Consider the following 15912-nt stretch of genomic DNA (forward strand, 5'->3'; position numbering starts at 1 on the left):
TCAATCAAAACTCTGAGACATGATAAAAGGCAAACGAAACCAAGATGCTTCCATCCAGACTTTGCTCTTCCTTCCCAGCATCACAGAGAAACACACAACGCTCCCACACTCTGCATGTCCCCACCTCTCTGTCAGCACATATCCATGCATTTACCAACAAGGCATGCAGAGTGGGACGTGATTTAATCACACTGTGAGAAACAAAAGATGCTATAGTCGTAAATAATCTTAAGTGCTGGTGACCTTTCACCCTGCTAAGTCAGGACAGCGCTTCTGTTGCAAAAATAGAAAAACCAGATGATGCAACTGTTCCCCCTTATCCAGGGACATCACTAAATAATGATTTGTTTTAGCTGTGGTGTAAGCAACAGCAATGAACAAGGCAACAAAGTAGGTTAGATTTATGCCGCCTTTTTCCTGCTGCCTAAAACACTTCAGCATTTGCTCAAGGCAGTGACTGTGTGCTCAGTAGTTCATACCACAGCCTGGATCAGTGCTTTAGGGACATTCTAAACATTCCTGCTATTGTTATTTCATTATTGGGAGGAGAGGGTCAATCTGACCGTTCACAGCTGACGGGTGATCCCACTGATGACTGAGGTCACTGAAAAATGTTCAAAATGAGAGCTTTTTCTGCATCATCACATCAGCTCAAAATTAATTGTAAAGATCTGTTTGAATAATTTAATTAAGCTTTAATGCTTATTAGGTAAAATCTAAATTGTGAAATGTGACTTTTTACATCTTTATTTAATAGAAAGACATAATTTTTAGGACATTTTGTGATTCCTACTTGAATGAAGCCTACTGAATTTACTGAATGTCTGATTTGGTTTGAGTAAAACTTTGGGTTGACATAAAATTATTTATATCTCCCTTTGCTTTATTTTTTTTTACCTTGATTATCGCCTAAAGTTTTAGGCCTGTATTGTGGTTTGTTTTAATATCTAAGTCAAAACTTATAGTAGTCTATTGTGCTCGTTTGTTTAGTGTTGATTGGCAGTGTTTACACGTTAACTAGTTGATAAATATTCAATATTACCTGTTAATCAGAACATTATGAGTAATCTCTTTGTTTATATGCTGACCATGGTTCTTACAGAGCTGCCGTGTTCTTGCAGATGTGTGCAGAATGTTCTTCTTTACTGTAATGTAGCTCAGTAACGTAATTTCTCTGTGTAAACTGAGAAAACGAAGACACTTCTGGTCTTTTCTGGTGACCTTTTTCTACACTGTGTTAAAAATATTATAAAAAAGATTTGAAGTGACAAATTGTTATTGACAAAATGGTATAAATGTCCTTCAGAATTTGCTTTGTGAACCTATAGCTCTGAGCTTAAAGCTCTTGTTTTCTGGAGCAGGAGTTCTGATTAGTCCCCTTAAACAGCCTAATACTTAAACAGGAAATATTATACAACTGATTTTTTTCCCCTGCAGTATCTATTGTTTGACATAGTATCTTAGGAGGTCTCTCCTCCCTCCTTTAGCTGCTTTTATCTTCAATCTCGTTTATTGTCTCTCCAACTGCCCCCGTTGTTTTCAGGAAGTATCCTGATGCAATCATTTCACAGCTGTTTTCAGGATTTTTGCCTATTCTCTGTGTTTTCTCTTAACAGCCCTCTGTCAGTGAATGAACTGCTCAGAGCGATCAAAGACAGTTTAATGAGATGTGCATGTGTGCGTGCGTGTGTGTGGTGGGGTTTTCTTTGTGTGGAGTGCAGCTGCAGCTTCAAATTAAGCTCTTTTCTTGAGTAACAAGGGTCAGGATAAAGGACAAGAGTCTCCTCCACCTGTGTGCACACTGAGGTCACCTGGATGAGAAACAGATTTTTTAACAGAGTCCGTGTTAAAAATAAATAAATAAAATACATAAAATCAGCACTGCACACAATAGTTTCATTCTGCAGAACTTTTTGAGGTCATGCAACATTTCTTCACATCTAACTTGTCGTTAATGGTGACCAACTGAGCTGCTTTACATCTGTTTTGCTTTGAATGGCTCATTACTGCAGGAAAGTGCACCAGTTTGAGATATACTGAAACTTGCCTTCTGATAATGAGGTATGCTTTCATCTCCTGCCCTTTATTTTCATGTCTGACCACTAGCAGAAGGTCTGCCTTCTAGCTTGCAGGGCTGAAAAAAAAGCTAATTTACTGTGAAAGGAAATACTACATTTATTGTAGATGTTAAACGACTGCAAATGCTCAATAATCTGACCCAAACATTTACATTTTGGTTGTTAAAAGCAATTTCTGTGACTGACCAACACATTGCAAAGGACATTTCAAGTCTTGACTTTTTTAAATGTTTCTTTTTCTTCTTTAATCCTGCAAAATCAGCTCACCACACATCCCAAAGAGCACCCACCCCCACCTCCTTCAGCATCCCTCCCAATCCAGTTGCAATAACAGGTGGCTCGTGGGGGTTTGGGTGAGCACTACTCAGCAGCTGCACAAAAGAACCCCACCATGGGCTCTTTATAGACAGGGGTGTCCCCTCTCAAGCGCGCCGAGCAGCCCCTCGCCCAGCCCCCACCCGGGCAGATGCTCCGATACATCCACAGGTGGTAGACGAGAAGACTCCCTGGAAATCCTGAAACTGTTCTGTGACGAAGATCAATTTGAAGGCGGTTGAGTTAAAACAGTAACAGCCAAAACATAATGGCACCTGAGTGGAATAACTTGTCAAACGCATCAATCATCCAAACAAATAACCAGGCTGACAGGATTATCAAGTGCTCTGATTACAAACAAAGTAAATTCCCTGTACATCCTGATCATTTCAACCATGTATTATTGTAACTGTTACATTATGTTCAAGTTACAGCGTGTAAGAAAGTCAACACGATGTTTTGCAAATCTATTCACAGTGGAACATAGTAAATATATCAAATGTTGAAAGTACAAAAAATAAGGTCATTTTGAATTTCATACCAGCAACACATCTCAGAAAGTGGGTACAGGAATAACAAAAGGCTGTAAAAGTAAAGGCTGTACAAATAAAAAAACAGTTGGTGGACCATTTTACAACTAATTGGGTTAACTGGCAACAAGTAAAAGGATTGGGTATAAAAACAGCAATTTTAAGAGGCTGAATCTCTTAGAAGTAAAGATGGGCAGAGGTTTACTAGTCTGCAAAACTCTGTCTAAGATATTTTATTACCTTTTTTTTCCCCAGAAAATAGTACAGTTTATTAGTTTCAACATTTGATGTGTTTACTATGTTCCATTGTAAATAAAAATATAAGTTTATGAGATTTGCAAATTATTGCATTCTGTTTTTTTCAATTTATATTTTACTCAGTATCTCAACTTTGTAGGAACTGGGCTTGTATACATGTTATAAAATAAAGTAAAAGTGTGTTTCGTCTAACAAAAGCCATAAATGCTGGAATATTACTTCAGAGATTCAAATTTTTAAATCTGTGTTGTCTTTCACTTTTCTCTTTTTATGTCTTTCTTGTCTTGTATTTGTATGGCACCGAAAAAGGAACAAAATCTCCTCTGTTTACATTTATGAGACTGATCATAACAAACTTAGTACTGAAGTGCCAGTGACAAATACGAATGCGTATCATTTCAGGGAACCAAAGAAATATGTTTTTATTGCAATTTAAAAACCAACAGAATGTCTATAACTTTAACATTTATTGTTTTTAGGATTAAAAGTGTTTTTATATTGAATCTGAACTGACTGTAAAAGGAATGAAGTTTTGTGGGTGAAAGAACCAATCAAAACGCTCGAGGGGACAAAGCTTTCTCAGGTTAAAAACGATTTTATTATGTTGCTGTTTAGACTTATCCTAAAATTTATAATATGATAAGTTGTTTTTAGTGGCAAGTTTAATTTGCGTTTTAATTAAAAAAAACTATGCTTTTAATTTAAAAATAGTACTCATAGCAGGCGCGCACCCCCGCTTTTTGTAATGGTACGGTCCAACCCGGAGCGACGTGGGATCATCTGCTGGAGAAGAGCATCAGCTGTGGCCGTGTGGTGGAGTGAGAAGCTTCGCTCCCTCCTCTTTCCTGCCTTTCTGTACCCCCAAATACTCCCGGGACACCTTTTTTAATTGTTATTTATCTTACCCGGAAGACTCGCAGCCACCAACAGTTTTATTTGGACAAAATCAGTCGGGAGGATTTTTATTTATTTATCTTTTTGGGTTCTTACACAGTTTGCTCAGACAGCAGGAGTGACTCGGCTAAGTTTCCCCCTCGTTGTGCCTGAGGAATGAGAGGAAGAGCCCGAAACTCACACGTCTCCGCCTGAGTGAACAAAAGGACGGGAAAAGAGAGGGAACCGCCGCCGCAAATGGAGGAAAACACTCTTCCAGAAGCAACATGTAAGTCTTTATTCGCAGCCTGGGGTCGTTTCATTCAACATCCGACCGAGTGTGTGTGTGTGTGTGTGTGTTTTAATCATTTCGGTCACTTCTCACGTTGAGAGAAGACGGTTTAAACCGCAGCAGGGAGCTGGTTTCTCCTTCAGAGACTAAGGAAGTGTTAGGAGGACGGTGTGGTCGAAAATTAATCCATAAATGGTAATGGTAGCGCTGCAACATGTACACAACAGTCTTAATGCAGATTTTAATTTCTAAGATGATTCAAAGAAGGGGGATTTTTTTTAACAGTCATGTCATGATATAAAGAAATAAAACCTGGGAATCGTCCTCCTCAGTGTGGTGATGGCTGCCTCCTTCACATCAGGCTGCCTTTCATTGTGCAGAAATCTGTGAAGGTTAGAATAACACAGTTTGGACTGGATGAGGTAATCTCAACTCGTCCCATCCCATCCCCCTCCTCATCTTTAGTCCTCCTGATGCTCCTACAGACGGTGTTGCGCCTCCTGTTTTGCAGATCTATTCAACCAGAGGATTTATTTTATTTTCCAAAATCAGTGATGCACAGGTGCTCATTTTGTGCCAGTTCATAAATGCATCACCAAAGTCCTAAAATCTAGATCCCCGCAGTTTCCAAACTGGGGTAGAAGTACCACTGGTGGTACTTTGGATCATTTTAGTGGCAATCAGAAGAAATTTGGGTATCAATTCTTTACAAGTTGAACAACAAGCTAATGCACATTATGATGTTGGCTTTAAATGGGAGCTACCTGAAAGGACAGAGGTGGACAGTGGTTAACCAATGAGCAAGGGGCTGTTTAAGGTGAAGTCTCTACAGGACCTGGTTACAAGAAAACAGTAAAAGTTTGATTCAGGTTATCTCAGATGTGGGGCAAAGGAAGAGTGAAGACCACAGTGATATGTAGTGATGTTTTCAGCAATGAATGTATGGAACCTGTCACCTTCAGACACTGAGGACGATCAGGCCTCAACATGTGTCCCTAAAGGCAGCATCTCACTGGGCTACTACTGTTGACTAGTTGGCGGCTCAAAATTGTAGAAAACATTGAAAGAAAATAGGCAGATTTTCCGTTACAGTTTCTAAGTGTTTATGACTAAGCAACTAGTGAGCTGTTTTTTTTTTTTTTTTTAAATCCTGGGTTACAAAATGTGTTGCAGCCTTTGCACATTTTTTCATCGTCTACATGTCTTGTTGATGATTTCATCTATTGGAGTACACCTTTGAAATGAAGACAGGCAGGTTTGGACCAGTTCTTTTTTTTTTTAATATATAATTATTATTATCACTGGCGTAGCTTTTAGATCTGGACATGTTTTGTCAAAGGGGAGTTCCCGTCCAGGTGTCAAAATACAGCTGTGGAGACGGGCTGGAGATGCCCATAACAAAATCAGTTTGAGATGCCTGCCATGGCCCTGAATAGGTATTCCAAGCATTTTAAGAGTGTATTATGCTTTTTTATATTTACGAATTCATCAGATAGCAGATGAAAAATGAAACTTGGAAGAACTTAGCGTTTCTTTCCAGATTTGCTGCATTAGAAGTCATCATGAATATAAAGTGCTATATATGTACAGAAACCCTAGAATCTTCACTATATGCTGATATAAACAACATTTTTCTGTGAAAGTTCCAAACTTCGATAGCACAGTTGCCAAAATCAGTAAGCATTTCTCCTGAAGGAAAATTCCATGAAGCTAGTAAAAAAAACCTCTGTTTTTATTTTGTTACCAAGTGATTGTTTTTGAACATATTAAAGTAAATCAAAGACCAACATAAAGGTGGAACTCTAAACTTTATTTCTGTCTTTACAAGTTTTAAACACATTCTTTTTTATGTGATCTTCTGCCTGCTGGGCTTTGGGATGTCTACTCTGAGTATTCTGAGCTTCTGCAACTTCCATAAGGAAACTGAGAACCCCCCCAAAAAAGGTTTCAAGCCATTTTGGAGACTCCCTCACCGAGCTGTTTGCCAGCAGTCACAGCTCAGTGAAAACACTGAACTCAACAATTTCAATGAGTTCATACATAGACCAAAGTGCTGGATGCAAAAAGTCTGCATAACTTTCCCAACAAGACCAAGATCTGTAGCAGATTAAACTCTGTGCTCTCCAGTGTTAGGCTTCCCATTCAGTCATAGCAAATTCCTCAACTATCCCTGCTGGATATCTGCCAGCCTGGTCCAATGTTTGAATCTTGTCTCCAATCGACATGCTGCCTGTTTCTGGAAATAGAAGAGGGACACACAATGCAACCTCCTCCTTCTGACAACAAAAAACTTCCTTCCTGCTAATGTGGAGGGGGGGCTTCATGAAGGGTGGTCAGCTTGTTTTGGCTTTGCATCAAGCAGGACGCTTTCCGTGTTCCTCCCTGTTTGTGGGAATCTCACCCTGTAGCCTTCAGTTCGTGTTCAGAATGATCCGAAAAACCTGAAAACCTGAAGCTTTGAGATGCAGTCATGTGTTGTGACTCACAGCAGAAAGACTGATAGACGACCTCTCATGTTTCATGTGATGTTTAGTTTGTCAGCCATCCTCGTAGAAGTTATTCAGTATCTGTTTTTCAGCTTTTTTTGATGATTTTGGTGACTGAAGCTCTTTGTACAACATCTGACTGAAGGTGGAGTTTACCATGTGATCACGTTTGTGTATTAGATAACAGTTTAAATGACTTGAACCCAAAAGATTGTTTTGTTAAACTTTATGCTAATACTAAATGTGTACTAAATAATACTAAATGTGTGATTGGAAAAAAAAGGGTTTCTGGTTTTATCAGCCCTGTGTTGCTATGTAAAACATTTAGCAAGAACTTGTGATAGCTTCTGGATAGATGGGATAAATCTTTTTTTTTTTGGTTGAAATGCAGGCAGGAACTTGCTCTTTTTATCTCCCACAAACAAAAGCGTGTCCTTGAACTGTATCTGTTGAAAACATTCCCAAACACTGGGGGGAATCTGCTGTCAGGATTTTCTTTTTGAAATCTTTTAATCCTGCTTTTCTTTCTGCAGTCTTTCTTCTTCCAGAACTTTGTTTTGCTGCTTTTTTGACAGTCTGATTAAATATGATTGCCACAAAGATAAAAAGCACCTGAACAATCTGACCATGAGAAGATGAGACAAACCGGGGCTCTTTATTTCCTTTTGCAGTGAACAATTTTCCGGCATTGTTTGAGATTTAGGGGCAAGAATCACAGATATTGTGGCTGGACATTATGGAGGGTAAAGCAATGTGTGAAAGTATTAATAAGCCTTTTATGAAACTGTTTTAAACAACATGTCATGCTGACAGTAACAGAAACCCCAGAGACTGTCGATGAAGGAGACGATCATGAAATCCTTGTCTATTTTGTAAAAGGAGAGAATCCACCAGCTTTAGCTGTCAAGTTAGCTGTAAACAGGATCAGTCAGCTTTGCATTTTTCAGCCTCTGGAGTTCTTATGTAATCAAGGAAAAGCCAACAACAATGTGCCATTTTTGGAGCTGCTCTTCATAAAAAAGCAGTGAGCAGAATTCTTTGCACCCTCCTAGTGTTACTACCTGATTATAAATCCTTGTCACAACAGGGAGGGGTTTTTGGGGGGAAGGATTGTCAGCAATGAAGTGGATTAGAGCTAAATGCTCTCTTCTTCTGCTATCCTTTTTTTAAATGCATGACCGTCTGACACAAGTTTTTAAGTGAATAGAAAGTGTATTTACCAGTGAGTGGGCTGCATTGTTTATAATCCGTTTAATTCAGCATGTGGCTACACTTATGGATTATGTTGTCAGCCAAATAGCTTTTGGTTCTGTTTTAATCTTTACTTTCTGTTATGAAAAGAAAAGATAAACCTGAGTGAATGGATGATGGGGTGAGAACTAATGACAGGCAGCTTTTGTTGTTTATAACACTTGTTTAAAAGATGAAAAAAGAGCGTTTGTGTAGAATGAACTGTTACTGTAGAACTGGAACAGTGAGATTGTTTATGTAGGATGGGTTTCCCAGTTCTCACATGTGCAGATGGCTTCAAAGCCCATGTAAGATCAGGAACATCTGAGTCACTGAGAACTGACTGAAGTTAATCCAACTCTGTGGCATCAAGGTCTGCTGTTCAATCCACACTGCAGATTTCAGAGGGAGATGTTTGGAGTTGGTTTCTAAAATACAATCACACTTGCTTTAAAAAAAGTCTGTGACTGAGGTTAAACCAAGAAGCTTCAACTTTGATGTTTGTATCATGCTGAAGTAAAAAAAGGGACAGAGAGAGGGCTGCAGTTCTTACGCTGCTTTTCCAACATGGATGTGATCGATGATAGCGTCTTCTCTAAGTTAGAACTTTTCGTCAAGGTAGTGTCCAAAATTTGTTTTGCTCTGAAAATAAGGAGATTATTTTTTCTCTTCAGACATTATATTTACATGTTTTTACATGCAAGCCTCTTTGCACGAAAATCAATGCTTAAAGAAATGTTTTAGACGTAAGTGTGAAATATCACCAGAAAGCAAAGAAAGAGAAGACTAAAACTGACTAGTCTTGAGAGGACTTTTCTGTCTAGTCCACAAGTTCAGCTCCCCACACAGAGAAGGCCTCATATCAGTGCTGATCCATTCTGAAGCAATCAGATGGTGTAAATCACACCGCCCCGACTTCTCAGAAGGGAACGGAGGTTGATCCTGGCTCCTTAGAAAGGCAAATAATGTAGCGATTGTTTTCAATTAGCACTCAAAGTTTAAGTACCTGCTGAAAGAAAGGGTTTAAATGTGCACACAGGCCCACTTCTTTGTTTGTGTCCAAGTTTGTCACCTCAGATTTAAAGAAGGAAATAAGATAAATATAGTGTTTATAGTGAAAACATGGAAGACTAGGATTAGAGTTTATCTGGCCTGGTTTCAACCTTCGTTAACTCTGGCATCTGAGAAGACTTTTGTCTGCAACTGTTTCTGACGATGACCATGGCGTATCTCACTCTGTCATTTTATAAAATGTGTCATTAGTTGTTGTAAGCACTCTGAACTACCTTGCTGCTGGAAAGTGTTATATAAATAAATTTGACTTGACTTGTTGATTAAAGAATTGGCAAGTGTTTTACACACCACCCCATGTGTCATTAGTAAACTAATAAAATCAGCGTACTTCCCCAAATTCCAAATATTCGATCATAAAAAATAAAATGAATAAAAATCCAAAGTAATGCAATATCCCATCAGTGTTTCTTTACTGCACCAAAGCATATTGTAGTCAAGGATTACACTGCAGACGTCGGACCAAAGAGAGGCTGATTCTTCTGTATCACATTGGCCACTCTAAGACAAATATAGTGCCTTGCATAATGCATGAAAACATAAAAGATGCAGGATGAGATGATATAAATGTTTGGCTTTGAAGCAGTTGGGTTGTTGAAAAGCAACTGAAAGCTAAAGAAAGTTTTTCCTGCCACTAACCCAGCTAGAGTCCCATGCAACATACTTATGTGCTATTTGTTATTATCTTATCCCGTTAATGTTTTTTTTGTGCAAACTATGGTTTTGTACTAGTTCCAAAGCCTAAAGTTATGATCATTCAGCTTTGGTGGCAGTCTCCCTGGAACTTTAGAGGAAGTGGAAATAGAGGAAAGTCTTAATTTTGGATAGTGTTGCTTGTTCCTGCCGCCTCCATGAAGCCTGAAAATATCCCAGACATGACTCCTCTGGTCATCTAAAAGCTCCAGTCACCAGACCGACCTGCTAATATTAGAGCAGTCCCTCTTCAGCTGAAGGGCATTCACTTGAAATATAAACACATAATCCTTTGCACATATCCCACTGTTTGACATATTTTTACTTCACTTTGTTTATGTACCTTACTGTTTTTGTTTTTTTTTTTTTTAAAAAAGTAAATACAGTGTTTGGTCTTGACATTGTGGGCGGGGCACCCACCTCCTGCATTTGGTTGACATAAAGAAACATACAAGCTGACTCTGTTGCCAGCAAATAATCTTTGGGTTTTCATGCGGGGAGACAAAAATCCTCTTAATGATGGCTCTCGGACGTAATTGTATGTTGAACGGTCATAAAATTACTTGCCTAGGCCAATTTAAGCTTGAGGTAATGTTGGCAAAAATAACCAGATTGAAAGAAAATGACCAACAGCTTGGTGAGCTCCCTCAGTCAGTCAGTCGGTCTTTTAAAAATGCAAACAATGCTGTCCTGACAATAACGTCACCATGTAAGTAAAAAAACAGTTTCAAAGACATAGAATGTAAAATTGCTAATGTCTGTATAATATTTATAAGGTCAGTCTGCATAAAGCAGGTAAATGTGTGGTGGATTTATGGCCAGGGAAGTCGTCTGATGGTTTGTTTGTTATAACTACCCAATGTTTGGTTAGGGTGAAATATTTCTTGTTTTATGCTGGACACATTGCAAAGTATTGTCAGCAAAGACAGATATCCTCAGCTTCAGACGTCCAAATCAGGAACTCATGTGGTATAGAAAGGTAAATGGTGTGCTGGACAAATAATACAGGTATTTTATTTTCTTGGGGATTGCTTACAAAGTGCAACATCAAACTGAGTCAATTAGACTCTGCTATTATACGCATTAGATTAGCCAGGATGTACGGCAAATCATTTTTAAAGAAAGAAACGAAATCAGAATGAGACAAAATTGGTCCAAAACATTGACATGATGTAAATTAAATGATTTTTCTCAGTCCTCACATTGAATTAAGTCTTGTCTCTTGTTCACTCTAGGCATTAGTATTGAAAACATATGCATGTGTGTATTAATCAAATATAAGGGTAAGATTTGCATTTGTCTTCATTATTTTGCTCTGTCGTGACAACATGAATCCAGTCAGAACTATAAGTCTTAATTTTGGACTGAAGTGCTCTGGAAATTTTACTGAAGCGTTGTTCCTCTATTCAGTAGGCTTTTGGTATAATCATATTACTTCGAATTGGGGTCAAAGCAAAATCAAATTACCTAAAGATTAAGCAGCTCCAGACTATTACATATGGTTTTCATCCTTTTCTAGGACTACAAAAGGGCAAAAGAAAATAATCAGTGACAGAAACTACTTCCAGCCTCCAAAAGGGATGTGAAGCAGGTTGCCAGGAGCAGCTAACTGGGATATTTACACTGATTCCAGTCGTGGAAGCAGCTTTTGTGACCTAGAAATTTCCCCATGTCCGCAAATGTCATGGAGAACCTTTTTTTTTTTTCTGGTGCTCGACACACATTCCCCACCTCTGATCAGACTATCTAGGTTAACTTCTCGGTTTTTGTTGGAGCATGATGTTCGTGACAGCAGCAGATGTGGGGTCTCAGGGGAGCTGCTGCTCGTCCAGATAAGAAGTGCCTTTCATCAGCACGGCAGCTTTGACCCACACACAGACTCAGAGGAGGGCCGCAGCTAAATGCCCAGCATTGTCATGAATCCAGGCCAGGTGATGGGATGGAAGCTGCTGCAGTCAGTGACCAGTACATTAGTATTCACTGCTTGGCTGCTGTGCAGTGAAGGATTGCAGACTTTGAAAGATGATGATCAGTGTTCAGCTTTTTAAAAATAAACCGTATATATATTTATTTTTACAGACATCAGGTAAGCTGACATTTAAATGAACAATCAGTATCTGATCATAATCATAATTTTGGTGTTGATTTGGTCAAGACTGTTTTCCTTATGATTGTTTTCTGATCAAATGTGGTAGTAAATTGTTAGTCCAGAGCTTTTCTCTTCTTCTTAGTTGGCTAAATGATCAGTTGTGTATCAGTTTAAAAAAAGAAACTTTTCTTGATTGGATTTTTTTCCCCTCTGTCTTATCCAAGTTCTAGCTAGAATCACTGTTTCCAGTTGTAATTACCACTTAAACCTTTGGTCTCAAAGCACTCACACAGAGCCCAGCCTGGCGCAGAGTCCCTGCTTGCTGTTTACTCTGCACTTCCTGCGTGTCTGGGCCCCTCATTCCCTTACATCACCCTATTCGATGCTGGACGGACACAACAGGGCGAGGGGGTGATGGGTTGGGGGTAAACGATGAGGTAGTTTAGTTCCCTGGTCCATCCCAAATGAGATTTAGCCCCATTGTCTGTTTCCCTCAGTTCCTCTCTTCCTTCTTTTTAAATGTCTTTTCTAGTTTCCTTTCCAGTTTTCATTTTATTTTGTGACTCATTACTTCTTGTTTCATTTACTTGTTAATGTACAAGATTTTACACTCCTTATCAGAGCTTTTTGCTGTTAGACGTAAATTAGGTTTAGTTTGGTCAGTGTTTCTGTACCCTGGTATTAAAAGCCTTTAGTTAATTTAATTGGTATTCTGCCGTTGCAGTCGCTTCTTTTCTTATCTTTTCGTGGAAGCTCGGCTGGAACAGAGTGAGGCTGCAGTTTTTATAAATATTACATGTCCTGCCCTATATTTTTACTCTGCCCTGTATTCAAGGAAGACATGAGCAGAACTCTGGATGTTGTGGAATATACAGCAGTTGAAAATTGTGTTCGTTATGGCTCGGCACTGATAATTCAAAAGCTTTATTTCACAGCTACATGGATTTTCATTTATATGCAGCAAATGAGGAAATGCAGTTATCTGAATGTGCCGTCACAGTTTCTGATTTTGTCATTTAGTGAGTCATGCATTTTGTTTTGGTGCTGTCGCATTGTGTAAAATATTCAGTTTCAATGAGATGTAGATGTACAGATAGACAGCTAACTAACTAGTTACCAGGTATAATCAGTTGCATAAATATTTTTGCATTCAAGCCATCCTCCTTATCAGAAAACAGAACTCTCCTTCATGAGTACCTCCCCAGCAGCACTCACAGCATTAAGGCTGGCACTTTATGACCCAAAAGACCTGATCGGGTCCGTCAACCTGTAATAAAATCTAGACATCCAACGATATCTGGAAGTTGAAGCCAGAAGGGGAATAGCAACCCCTAAGGCTGGTCCAGTCCCTGTACAAGTTTTAAGTTGCGCCCCTTCACATAACAAATGGGACTTTGCCCATATCAAAAAAGGTTATATGTTCATATATCTATTTCCCTAATACATTTAGTTTTAACAAGTTGCTTTATGCTAAAACGAAAGGTCATTTAAGATTGATATGTGGGGGAGGAGGCGGGACCTAAAGTCCTTCATCACTACTGTACAAACTCCTCTGGTTCCAACAGGGTGACAGCTTCCATAAACCAAGTCCTGCTGGCTTCAAGTCTGAGCATGAAAAGGTGAGGACACTCACCAGTATTCCTAATACAGGTTGATGATTGGGCCATACACAGTATCAGAGATGTACTGGGAAGGCCAGACCATAAATCTAAATTTATTAGAAGGCTGTTTTGCCAATGTTGATAAATGGGGTGGTAATTGCACCATTAAAACTGAAATCATTGTCCTAAAATAACACAATCTGTAAATTAGTTGCTCATTGTTCTTTAAAAACATGTATGAACAAACATTTCTGTCTCCAACTATTTGGGTCAAACACAAGAAGATTGTTCTGTGACGATGTCCTGACTGGTAACTGGTAAGCTTCTTCTGTGGCAGAGGTTTGACCTGCTCAATGTTAAACTGACAGTGGTTCAGGTCAGTTGTGAAAGATGAAATGGTTTTCAGTAATACCCTGCATGCTGCTTAAGTACATGCCATTTTTTGTTTCATTTCACATCTTATAGCATTGAATGCTTATTCTTTGGACAAAAATGTTCATAACCTCTTTGCTGGTGAAATAATTAAACTGGGACGAAATAATGAAACTGAAAGGGCTTTTATTGCCCACAGTTATGGAAGTAATAGTTGGCTTGGGACTCTACATTAAAAAAAACAGCCTCCACTGTGTGGGTATTTATAAATCTGCTTGAAAAAAATAATATGCTGGGAAATTGGATTTCTGCTAAACCACATTTTGTGTGACAGAATTACCAGCTGTCCCAGTTTTAACTTGGCCCATTCGACAACAATGTCAGCAAACTGTAAAGTACTGGAATTTTATTTTATATTTGTAATTCAACTTTAGTTGTTTATTTAAAAGAAAAAAAAAAATCTACATCTTTGGCTGTGCTGCACATAAGCTGTCCAAGCGTCCATGTGAGAAATGGCTCTGAGTTGTGCTAATTACCTGCTGGTTTTCAACCTGCCATTCTGCTCCCACACTGTGCTCAGGCATGCATGCATCCACCACTGCAGGGCTTCCTTCACTGTTTCAGCTGACTTTTACAGATATCTTATTTCATTGTATCATTAATGTAAATGGGTTTACTCGTCTTTTTTGCTTGACACCTGCTGCTGGAGTGGCTCTGCAGAGAATATGTTTGTGGAGGGTGATGGTCAATGCCAAAGACACCTGAAAACTGCTCCGACCCAGTCTACTGGTTGTCAAACACTGGTTTGGTATGAAGAAGCAGAAAAACTTTAGTTTCTGTTCACTTTTGTCCACCAGATCAAAGCCGATGTTAATTGTTGGACTTTCTGTCGTACAACTTTTGTATCTTAAAACCTAGTATACCTTAAACATTTTCCTTAAACACTTTGTGTGTAAAACTTGGCAAGCAAAGATAAAGTTAATTTGTTGAAATAGATTTTTGTTGACTAGTTTGTTTAACATAACATTTTAATTTAAGCTTATGAGTTGAGATAAAACAAGCAGAAATCTGTCAAGTATGACTCAAATGCTCACAGTAAGAAACTAATATATTATGTAGGTTTCCAGAAGGTCTATGGAGAGGTCGGTGGCATGCTGTTAAACCTTCAACTGTACAAGATTTTACCAGACTACTGAGATACGGATCAAATATTTGTCCTGTGCACTTTTTCCTGTGGTTTTTCAGTAAGGAGCTGCAGGAAAGTGTTTTTCTGTGTTCATGCTGTTGACTCCTGCATCTTGGAGGAAGTGGGTGTGCATCGATTTATGGATATAAATAATATAATTGATGTCACAGGAGAGTGGACTAATGCTTTTTGGCTGTTGGCCTCGATAGATGCAGTTCCTCTGGGAGGCTTGAGTCTGGCAAGAAGCTGGTGAAGTGATTCAAACACCTTTTTTTTTTTTAAGAAGGGTCTTTTTTTCTGTTGAATAAAAAAACTGACTTAGATTGATATTTCTCTTTTGGAAGTTTTTATTAAATATAAATACACCAGTCAGTTGGTGTCTTAAAACTGCCAGAACCTTACAGATTACAGAGTTGGGTTAGTGACAGAGTCAGAGATTCGGTTTCTGCATTCAGTACATCTGCAAACATTATTTAGGCGTTCTTGTTGAAGTATTGCATGCGTGTGTTTCAGTCTTGTTTGCTATAAAGGGTCACTACGTGTGCAGTTTTGCAAATACACTTGTAGTCATCATCATGTTTGCTAGTGATGATCAAAGGTCACAAAATTAAAAGAATTTGGCAACTAACTTTAAAAAAGAAAGTGTGCATTGTGTAAGTGTGTAAACAGGTCAGTTATTGATACTGCAGGAGGAATCTTTTTCTGTAACCGCTACACCATAATGAAAGAATTTAAAATAAAATGTGTAAAACAGTTATTACTTCTTAAAAATAAAAAAACATGTAGACATGTTAGTTTGATTAAAAGTAAAGGGTTCAGATTGGCACTCAGTAGTTGT

The 15912-nt window shown here is 38.6% G+C and overlaps 1 protein-coding gene across 4 annotated transcripts in view; it reads left to right on the forward strand.

Moving 5' to 3' along the window:
• Positions 1 to 3971: 3971 nt before the first annotated feature.
• map7d1a (MAP7 domain containing 1a) overlaps positions 3972 to 15912 on the forward strand; it is a 34800-nt gene continuing 22859 nt past the window's right edge. For all 4 annotated transcript variants that reach the window (XM_017423758.2, XM_017423760.2, XM_017423759.2 and 1 more), the window contains exon 1: positions 3972 to 4343. In XM_017423758.2, coding sequence (XP_017279247.1) covers positions 4313 to 4343 — 31 coding nt within the window. In that variant the 5' untranslated portion in view covers positions 3972 to 4312. The remainder of the gene's footprint in view (positions 4344 to 15912) is intronic.

Source organism: Kryptolebias marmoratus, linkage group LG16, assembly GCF_001649575.2.
Source record: "Kryptolebias marmoratus isolate JLee-2015 linkage group LG16, ASM164957v2, whole genome shotgun sequence".
Classification (NCBI taxonomy): Eukaryota; Metazoa; Chordata; class Actinopteri; order Cyprinodontiformes; family Rivulidae; genus Kryptolebias; species Kryptolebias marmoratus.